We start from the raw sequence: 10,819 nt of genomic DNA on the forward strand, positions 1-10,819 counted from the left end.
CCTTCAGTCCCAGAGGGGTGGTACCTGGCAAGCCCTGGAAGCTGGGTGGGGGGTGTGGCCTCTTCCTGGCCCCTTGACAGGTGCCTCAGGAGGGGCCCCTCACCGTCCCAGCTCAGGGAGGCACTGGGGAGTGAAGGAACTGGGATGAAGCCGCTAGGGTGGGAATTCTGGGGGACAGAAGTCAGAAGCCCCTGGGTGCAGTCTCCTCCAGGCCTGGGACACAGTGGCAGGGCTGGATGGGGAGGGGAGCAGGGTGACCCACTGTCCTGAGTCTTGGGGCTTCCAGTTTTAAGACCAAAATCAGTTGGTCAAGTGGGGAGGGAGGCATCCAGGCTGGCGCTGCATGTTGGGCTGTGAGAGTGGGCCTGGCCAGGAAGGGGAGGGAGGTGCCTCCTGCAGAGCAGAGAGTGCCAACTCATGCGGTACTGGAGGGGAGGGGACGCTGTGCAGGGACTACCCTGCACCCCCAGCCCAGCCCCACAACACACCGCTGCACACGGAAGGGCCACTGAACATTTTCTCCCTTTCGAAGACCTTGAATTCATTAACCCTAAGGTATAAACAACTAATGGCAGCCTCGAGTGTGTATCCCAAACAAGACAATCTGCACTGGAGAAAGACACCACCAGTAAGTACCCAAAGTTAGGTGTTAGGCGCACTAAAGGGAAGGGCCTGCTGTGCAGGGATTCCTTGTTGTTGTTAGGTGTCTATTATTGACTTATAGTGACCCAATGTGACAGAGTAGAACTGCCCTGTGGGGTTTCCTAGGTTGTAATCTTTACAGGTGCAGATTACCACCGGGTGGGTTAGAACCACCTGACCTTTCAGTTAGCAGTCGAGCACTTAACCACCACGCAACTGCAGCGCCTTTCCTAAATACAAGCTGTGGTTAGAAAACTCAGAGACCTTTTCAAATGAACAAACTGGAAACAACCTTGCCTCAAAAGGAGTCAAAGGCATTCTTTGTCCTTGGTGCTGGGGACAAAGGAAAGGCCCCTCAGAGACCTCCAGGGACGCCCCCAGTGAGGGTTCCTGTGGCTGGCCGGCCACAGTGTTCTCAGAGAGCCCTGGCAGCCACCGAAAAGTTCCTGGGGACGCTCAGCTGCCCTCGTAGCGCCCCCAAGTCCCAGATAATCCACAGTGGAGAGCACGCCCTTCTCTTTTCACAGCCATCCAGGGAGGATCCCAGGCGGCTGCAGAAAGCAGTTTAGTGTCTTAACACATCTCTCACCAGCAGACATGGTGCTCATGCACTCGAGGCTCCCACCCCTCTGCGTAGGGTCACTGAAGTGCTTCAGCTGTGGAGAAAACCAAGATTCCTTCAGAGTCAAAGCAGAAGTTGGAAGTGCAGTGTCTGCAGTGGCAGCAATGTGGCTGGCTGGACAGGGACATGATGGGCCGCATCCCCAGTGTGATGGTCAGCTTTGGCTAGTGGTGGTTTGAAGGGAATTTGGCCAGATATTCCAGTTCTCCAACATCAGCCAGAAGTGGGGATTTTCATGTAAACTCTCGTAATTTTAAAATGTTGGCAATCACATAAGATTTAAACACTGTACAAGGCCAGCAGCACCCATGGAGGGATTGTGATCTGCCCCTCTAGGTGAAGCCCTTCCTCAGAATCAGACACATGGTGCTCGAAGCCCAGTCTTCAGAGCAACCTCAGGGCATGCAAATAGTGCTTCCTAGAGTGGACTTTTGGAAACAGCCAAAGCTATCAGGTCAGGTCTGGCAGGTGGTCAGGGTGACCGCCGCCAAGGCTGCCGGGCTTTGAAGTGGTGAGGCTGGTCTCCTAAGCTGCCAGGCAGCTCCCAGGCGGGTCTTGAAGCCGACAGGCTGGGGGCCTGCAGAGCTGGGTTCTGCTATCAGAGCACCAGCACTGTCTCTGCCAGTCACCACTGGCCCCATGAGTGTTCCTTCTTAACTTCCAGGCTTGGAAGTGGTGAGAGGACCCACTTCTAGCTCTCCCTTGTCAGTCGTGGTTGCTTTTCCAGCCCTGGGTGTGATGCCAGGGGCAGCCCTCGTCCATGAGCTGCCAGACAGACCCCCAAGTTCCCAGGCACAGTTGCAGGTGCACACATGGGACGTGACAGGAAGATCCTGGCCTTGGGGAGCCGCCCAGGCGGGCCACCCCATGGCCCAACTCTGTGAGGGGCCAGACTGACTGCCTTGTGACAGGACCCGTCCTGTGGCTCCCACCCCGCTGGGCCTTCCTCCAGCATGGCTGCCTGGGAGCCTGGAGACCTGGGTGTTTAACAAGCACCCGTGAACCTATCACCCTGAGAGGCTGCCCGGGGGTGTTTTTCCGAATAACTTTATTGAGATGTCACATGCCATAAAGTTCCCCCTTTCAAAATGTACAGTGAGTGGTGTTAGTATATTCACAATCAGTTGAGGGAGTGTTTAAAACCTACTCTCAGGCCCTCCCCCAAGATTCTGCTGCAGTAGACCCTGGAATCTGCTTCCTGCTGCTGAGTGCCACAGGAAGCTCTGCTGAGCAGCTAGGTACTGGAATGGGAGTCTAGAGCATTTCTCCACAGGGGCGATTGTTTTCCTGGGAGACACCAGCCAAGGTCTAGGAATGTGCCTGGCTGTCACACCTGGGGCAGGGGTTCCCCTGGCACCTGGTGGGTACAGACCAGGGATGCAGCTCAACACCCTACAGTGCACAGGCCACTCCCACCACAAGGACCGATCAAAAACAGTGTCAACAGTACCACGGCTGGGAAGCCCAGGTCTGGGAGACCTAAAGTTCCTCCAGCTTTCACATGACTACCTGAGACCTCCCAGCCCCAGTGGCCCCAGAGCCAAAACTGGGTCCCCAGCAGGCCAGCACTCAGTCAGGGCGTTGTGTGGGACGCATCTCAAACTTTAAGTCCATCTGCACCTCCTGGGGGTCGTGTTACAAGGCAAATTCTGACCCAGTAGCTCCGGGCTAGGCCCTAGATCCTGCACTTTCAGCAGGCCCTGGGGACACACTGGTCAGTGGCCACAAGGAGCAGTTGAGGGTGTGCTCCCTGCTTGTCCCAGGGGCCAACCTAAGTGGGGCTTTGGAGTCTGCTGCTCCTGCCAGGACTATGGGTTCTGCACGGCCACCTCAGTCATCTGCCCTCAGGGACAACCAAGGCCAGGCCCACCCCACACAGCAGGTAACTCAAAAACACATTATTTGTCCCTGGAAAAGTTTTTCTGCTACTTGAAGGCAGAGTTTCTAGAAAATTCTCTTGCATCCAAAAGCATGAAGCTGCAGAGTGAACACTTGGAACGGCTGAGATGTCTTCCCTTCTTGTCCTGCTCCTGGTCCCTTCCCACCCTGCCACTCGTGTGAATTGGATGATGTGGCGATCACTGAAGTGGAGCCGCCAGAAAGGCAGGTTCAAAGCCAGTGCAGCTCTCGGGAACACAAATACCAGCTTGTGTGGGCCAGCAGTCAGGTTTCAGTGTTGACCCAGAGGAGACAGTCATTCGAGGTAGGCTTCACGACTACCCAGGTCCCATCTGAGCAGAGATGGAGCAGGTGGGGACCAGAACAGGCACAGGAGCCTTGAACAAGGCTCTCAAGTAGGAGACAATACAGACACCTGAACAGAGGGTCCCCCAGGTGACGGACCAAGCACCAAGGAGGCCCTCCTAGGGACGGAGGGACAAGGTGCAACCTGAGTCCCTCCCAAGGCCAGGCCCTCTCGGAAAGGGTGCCAGGCCAAGGCTGCCTCAGGACCCCCTAGAGTGGGCAACCAGGAGCTGCACTCAGGCTCGTTCCCTGGGCTAGAGCGGGTGCCTGCCCAGACCAACAGGAGCTGCCTGGGACCTGTGCTCTCCTGCCCCTTGGGCCGCCAGTCTCCTTGAGACCTAACATCTGAGCCCCAAGCCAGCCCTGGCCTGTCCTCTGTCCTGCTGGCTAGTCCCCACTGGCCCTACAAGCCTGCTGCCTCCAGCCACATTTGCAGGAGGTTGGGCTCAGAGGGTCTAGCCTGCAGCACAACCACAGGGGCCTGCAAACAAGGAAGGTCCTTGTGTGAAACTTGGGTGCTCAGAGGTGGGGTCGGGCTCTGTCCACAAGAGGCAGGGTGGGCTGACTGAGGTTAAGTTCTGGCAACATGTGCCAGCAACGAGCTCCGTGGGAAGAGTCTCAGGGGACAGGGCAATTCCGGAGCATGTGGTAGTTGCAGAGGCAGTGACAGACAGGGCGGTACGGGGTAGGGAGGACCCAGAGGTGGCCCAGCTCTACATGGCTGCCCTCCCCAGCTCAGGAGCCACGGGTGGCAGAGCTGAGGAGGCACGGTAAGACCATAGAGCCTAATGGTGGTCTGCAATTCTTTCTTCTCCTTTGTTAAAAGGGAAAAAGAAATGAAGCTGGGGGATCCTCGGGCTCTGGGGAGGCATGCAGTCAGCCCTAGCAGGCAGAAGTTGGGGTATGTGTGGGAAAGTCCTGGAGTCTTCCACAATCCTCTTCTCTACACAGAACAGCAGTGACAGCTGATGGAAGGGTAGGGGTGAGGCAGGCCCTGGGGAGGGGGCAGCGGGCGCGGGGTTCACTCTAACATGCAAAGTCCCACTGCCCCATGAACAGCTTGCTTTTGGAAAAGCAATATACATATAAATACAGACACAGCCACACACACACACATGGACAGGGCCCTGCGGTCCCAGGGACTCAAAAAAAGTCAGGAACTGGCAAGTTCTCCACTGTCGTTGTTCTCTGTGGTGCCCTGGGTTGGGGAGATCTTGAAGGAAGGCTGTTTGGTCTCTGAGAAGTTCTGTCCACCAGGCTCTCCAAAGGCTTTATACCACATCCAGGTGACAATGGGCCACCCACCAGCTCCTAGGCGCCATGCATGCAGCTGTGCATGTGAGTGTGGGATGCAGCCCCCGCCTTGCCAGTCTCTCCCATCCAAGGCTCCAGGGAACGACGGGGTGCAGGAGGGATGTAGGGGGCCCATGGAGACGTCCTCTCCCCCCACCACAGGGCCCTGGCCTCCAGGAGGGGGGAGGGGCCTCCCTTATCTCTCTGCCTCCATGGCAGGGTGGGCCCTCGGTTCTGAGGCAGCCTGCTGGGGGGCCAGGGGTGGCCAGTCTGAAGTTGGGGAGGAGGGTGCCGGAGTCCACAGGGGCAGCTGCTGCAGCTGGTGGTGCTGTGTACCCACTGGGGGTGAGGCTGCAGTCGGCCAGCTGGGTGCCGCAAAGTTGCCGGCTGCGGCAGTGTGGGGAAAATGTGGTGGGGGTGACGTGGCCCCTGTGGCCATTGGGCTGCTGCTGCCCCCACCGTGGAAGCTCTCGGAGGCCTTGAGACGGGAGAACATGGTGAGGGCGTCAGGGAAGTTGGGGGGCGTGGCAGGGGTGTTGGCGGGAGTGCACATCTGTGGGGGAACAGAAAGAAGAGAGACGTGAGGCTCCCCTTTCTAGGAGCCCTCCTAAGGAGGACCGAGCCCAGACCATGGTCCAGAAGCCTTTTGGTTCCTATTCCTAGATGCTACCCAAGCAACCCCCCCATAAACAGCCCACCCCTCCAGGAGCTCCCAGAGTACAGCCACCCAGAGATGGGCTGATCCAGCCTGAGGGGCATCACTAACCCATTTCACAGCCACCTCCAATGAGGTTGGTACCTTCTGGACCTGCAGAGTGGCAGGAAGGGCTGGATTCAGGTGCTCACCCTGGCCATTGCCCCTGCTCTCAGGTCTCTGAGAAGCCCACAGCGCCAGTCCCAGCATCTGCCCTCCTCCCTGGATGGGGCCCACCTGCAGCTCCTGTCCTTCTCCCACCCAGAACTGCAGTGCTGCCCCAGGGACTCCAGGATCACTTACCATCTGGTGGTGGTGGTGGCTGTAGGGGATGTTGGTCTCCTGGAAAAAGGCGCTGAGGGCCGTCTGTGGGAAGAAAGGTCCACCCTTGCCTTCAGGATCCCTTCCAGGTCACTGCCCGGAAGCAGGCTTCCCTGGGGACTGTTGGGGCCCATGGCCCTGGGCCAAAGTGTGGGAGGGGGCTGGCTGAGGCGGTGCACCAGGAGCCCTGCTGAGCCTAAATCTCTGAGGACCCTCGGAACACTGTGGCCACCAGCCTGTCAGCTGCCTCTAAATCAGAGTCCTTCGTTTGCACATACCTGGGATCATCAGCCATCCCCATGACAAAGGGGTTCCAAGCAGCACCCCATCACACGGGGAAAGAAGGTTCTCTGAAGGCCTGTGGCTCCTCTGCCCACAGCCTCGGGGATCCTGAGTGCCAGCCAGACCCAGGTCTTTGATTCAGGAGACTCCAGTCAGGGTGACCCCTCCCCCGTTTGGGCCTCAGCTTCCCCATCTGAGCCAGCTCGGATGGTCCAGAACCAAGGCACATGGTCTGGGTTTTACACCCGTTTGCTTGTTCACTCAGGCCTCCTGTGGAATGTTCTCAAGGTGGCTAAGCAGGGGGACAGCACAGGAACACGTGCCTACAGGACTGACTCCTGGCCAGCCTTCAGGACAGGCCAAAGAGAGATGGAGAAGAGGGCTGGCCAGCCATTCTGGGTCTCCGGCTCAGATGTGTGACCCTGAGGAGCTGGAGCAGGGACAGGCTCCAGGGCGCCTCGCGAGGGGCCCCTGTGGGCGGCACTGGGTGATGAATCCTGCTCAGCGGCCACAGGAGGAGTGTTGGAGGGAAATAAGGGAACCAGCTGCTCTTGTAAAAGTGCCTGGTATGGGAGATGTGAAGTGTGTGAAGGGTCCGCCGGGCATGTGGCCAAGTCCTGGGGCCCAGCCTCGGAGTTGGAGCTGCCAACCCCACTGCTCTGCTCCAGCCCTTACCCTCCAGTTCCTCCCCGCCCAACACATCTTGATCCAGCCAGGCTCCCAGGGCCTGCCTTCAGGGGCTTTCTTAAAGTAAACTCAGAAGAATTACTCTGGGAACTTCCTGCTGGAGATTTCCTACCCTGTGTCCCCAAATGGGGGTGTAGGAGCTCCAAGCTGGGGGCTGGTCTTTAAGCACCTTCCAGTTACCCCAACACCCCCAGATGCTCGCTCAAAGCCAGTTTCACTCTCAGGGAACAGCCAGCCCCTCCTCCCCCACCAGCAGCCCCAAAGGCCCCAGTGTGCGGGGATCCCATTGGGAATTGTCTCCCCTCCTTATGCCTACCCCAAAACCCCAACCATTAAAGCACAATGGGTCAACTCACTTCGGAGGGCCCTCCCACTGCAGCCTCCTGCTCCCGTTAGCACCCGAATCACAGAGAACATGACCCAGAAATACCACCTCTGTTATGTCTGCATCTGCTGCCAGCACCAGAGTGGAGGGCCTGGGGGGAGGGTCAGCCATGGGAACCCCCTACTCACTCCCACCAAGAGGCCTGGGATTTGGGGTTCACAGCCACTTTCACCTTATTGAGCCTCCCCTGCATCCCTCGTTTTACATATGGGGAAACAGACCCTGAGGGAGCCCAGGGGTCAGGACTCCTCCAGGCCCCTCGGGTTTGCAGAGCACTGTCCCTCCTCCGACATTTTCCAGACAGTTCAATTCTCAGAGCCACATCGCCAATACCTGGAACCAAGGAACACCCACCTGTGCCACCTGGGTGCCCATCTCCTGCCCAGCTGCCTGGCTGGGCTGATCTTTACAGGCAGGCATCCACCTCCGTGGACACTTGCCTGACTTGCCCCCCTGGCAGGGAAGAAGCTGTGTATGCAGATACTAACTGCCATAAATGTGGTTTTGCAAGAGTTTTGGCACATGCAGCCCCTGATTAGGGGTGTCTGTTGTCAGAGAGGTGAGGAGCAAGGAGCTTCCTGGAGGGCTGGCTGTGGCCTGGGGGATGGGGCAGTCAGCTGGCCTTTCATTCCTTAGGGGCCTCTCACATCCCCCAGGAACAGATGTGGAAACTGAGGGCAGAGGTAAGAAGGAGCCTGCCCAGAGAAGCAGAGCAGCCTCTGTCTTTGGGTGTGAAGACACACAGAGTCAGGGGCCCCAGGTATCTGGGAGAGGGAAGGAAAGATTCATCCCGGTGGAGTGGACTAACCACTGTCTTCCCAGTCTTTCCAAACTTTAGGGCAGGAAATTCAATACCATTCCAACCCCCAAGAAGCTGACCAGGGCCCCTGGCTCCTGGTGCCTCTGGCAGCTGCCTGAGGAAGCTGGTCTCTCCAGGCCAAACACCTTCCCTGCAGTGGCCTTGGCTGGGGCTGTGACCCTACACACCACCCTGGGGTTATTTCTGAGCCAGGGAAGGCCTCCTGGCCTCCTGGGAACACAAGCTGTGGGCACTAGAGCCCCAAGGGACAGCAGTGGTCTGGGGTGAGGTGGAGCTGGACTGGGGGAAACAGCCCACCCTCCTGCCCAGTTGGCCTGAAAGCTACCAACCCTTGTACACCATTCAGGTGCACTGCTGCAGATATGCGATTCCCCTGCCAAGGGAGGGAACATGGACACGCTGACTTCCCCAAGGGTGCAGAGCATCCAGTCACTGGGGTGTGAGACTCCAACACACCACCCGCAAGCTCGGCGCAGTGTGGACACATGTCACACAGTACCAGGCATGACCACAACTGCAGAATGAACCACGACACCCAGGTACTCACCGAGTACACACGCATCTCCTACCACCAGGTCCACTGCGTGTTTACACACATGCCGGCATTTCCCCTCCCCCCTCAACCCGAGCACACAGACGTGCGGCAACGTGCGTAAATACAAATGCACATGTCCATACGCACAAGACGGGGCACGGACACGCGGACCACGCACTGGGGAGGATCCACCCGTGGGCCCAGGGCTCGCCCTTCGCCCATCCAGTAGCTCTCGGGTGGGGGATGAGGGCCCGCTTACCCGAGGCCTGGGGCGTCCTCCTTCCGGCCGCCCGCCGACTATACCGCCCAGCCACCGCCCAGCCCTCCGGCCCGCGACCCGGCAGTTACCCGAACAAAAGGGGCGGGGAATCCCCGATCCTGACCGCTTGGGGACTCGGAGGTGAGAACTCAGAACCCAGGTGGGAGGGTCTCCCCTGCCGCCCACCCCCGCCGCGGCGTTTTCGGGGGAGGCGGCGGCTGCGTATACGCGTCCCCGCGGGATCCGGGCCTGACAGCCCCCGTCGCGGGTGAGCGTCGGGGTCCGGTGGCAGGATGCGCGCAGGCCTGTCGGGAAACCCGGGCGAGACCGCGGACGCAGCCTCGGCCCCGGCGGGGCGCACACACCCGGGCATGTGTCCCCACGGCCCGCACAGCCGCACGGCCACGCGGGCACAGACACAGCGGCCCCGTGCCCACCCGGCCCGGCCCGCACCTCGAACTGCCAGTGGGCCGCCTGCAGGAGCTGCTTCGCCTGGTCAGCCGCGCAGCCCGCGGTCAGCACGAACTGGTTGATCATGACCTGGTGCTTGAGCTCGTCCATGTTCAATGACAAGGCGCCGCGCAGCTCGCTACTCCGTCTCACGCGTCCACCATTAACTAGCCGGCTCCGGCTAATACAAATATTTACTGTGCGGTTCTGACTCACCGAGCCTCGCCTCGCTCCCAGCCGGCGGGCGGAGCGCTGGGGATGCTGGGAATCGTAGTTCGGCGCCGCTTCCGCCTCTGCACCCTTGAATAGGAGCTGCGACGGCGGGCGCCCACTACGGGGGACGGGGCAGACCCAAGTCCCAGTGTGTCCCGGGCTGACTGATGTCGCTCGAGGCCCGGGCAAAGGGAAGGGATGGTGTGTCTGAATGTTAAGCACTTACCGTGTGCAAGCCCCGGGGGCCCAGTGCAGAAACAGGATGAGAACTGATGCGGGGTCAGAAGGCAAAGGGCCTCAGATCGTGAGTGCAAACTGCGGACCATACAACAGGGGCCTTTGTAAAGACCACAGAACCCTCAACCCTGCTGTGGTTGGCATCCTTCTGTTAAAGTGGCGTACTCTTGATGCGGAGGGGAAGACTAGGATTATTGGCAAAAATCGGCTGTGCTAGGCTTCAAGGTCCCCCAGGGCCTGGCACAGTTGTTGTTAGGTGCAGTGGAGTCTATTTCGACTCACAGCGACCCCATATGACAGAGTAGAACTGCCTCCTAGGGTTTCCTAGGCTATAATCTTTATGGGAGCAGATGGCTAGGTCTTTTTCCTGCGGAGTCACTCACTGGGTGGGTTTGAACTGCCAGTTTGAACTCGTCCAGTGAGTGAGTGAACGAATGAATGAATAAATCAGCCCTTCAAGGCGCTGCCGGAAGTCACCGCCTCCAGAAAGCCTTCCAGGTCTACCCGGTACTCGGAATGCAAGCACGCATCGCCCACTCATGGCCCGCGGCCTGACACACAGTAGGCCCACAGTAGCAACATCTGGGAACAGGTGGCCCGGGGATAGGCTGGCAAGGCCACCAGCCTGGGACGCCTCGGGGTCTCCCTCCCCTCCGCCACAGGACTCCCACATTCCCACTCAAAATCTCGTTCGCTTTAGCGGAAATCTCGGCTTGAACTGTGCGGGCTCCAAGACCGCGCGGAGCCAGTGCCGGAGAGCCCGCGAACTCCCAGTCCCAGAATGCCTCGGTTTATTTGCATCTTTCGGTACCGGGTGGCGTCACTGAGTGAGGTCGCGCCTCGGCCAATGGGAGGCCACGGGGTGTTAGGACCTGGCCATATAAGGTAAACAAAGCTGGTGGCCCAATGAGGCGGCTGTGGGGGCGGGGTCGGTGTGGGTGGGGGCGGGGCCGGAGAGGACGAAGGTTGGGCGTTGCGGACAGTGTTTACAGCCCGGCACATGCAGCTTCCGGTTGGCGTTTGGGCTCGGGCGTGCGGGTACCGGGCGGATTGGACCGGCATTGGGCGGCGGGGCGAGGCCCGACCCACGGCCTGGCTCCGCCACCCCGAGCCGACTGACCTTGTCCCGGTTCAT

General features: G+C 59.4%; 1 protein-coding gene across 1 annotated transcript; it reads right to left on the bottom strand.

Annotated features, from left to right (window-relative positions):
- On the bottom strand, positions 1-10,819 carry UBALD1 (UBA like domain containing 1). Its single transcript, XM_049905021.1, has 5 exons — positions 10,675-10,819; positions 10,496-10,556; positions 9,238-9,565; positions 5,799-5,861; positions 1-5,354 (listed from the first exon to the last, which is right to left on the bottom strand). The coding sequence occupies exons 1-5, from the start codon at positions 10,817-10,819 to the stop codon at positions 4,998-5,000; spliced, it is 954 nt and encodes a 317-aa protein (XP_049760978.1). The 3' UTR covers positions 1-4,997.

Source organism: Elephas maximus, chromosome 12 (genome assembly GCF_024166365.1).
Source record: "Elephas maximus indicus isolate mEleMax1 chromosome 12, mEleMax1 primary haplotype, whole genome shotgun sequence".
Lineage (NCBI taxonomy): Eukaryota > Metazoa > Chordata > Mammalia > Proboscidea > Elephantidae > Elephas > Elephas maximus.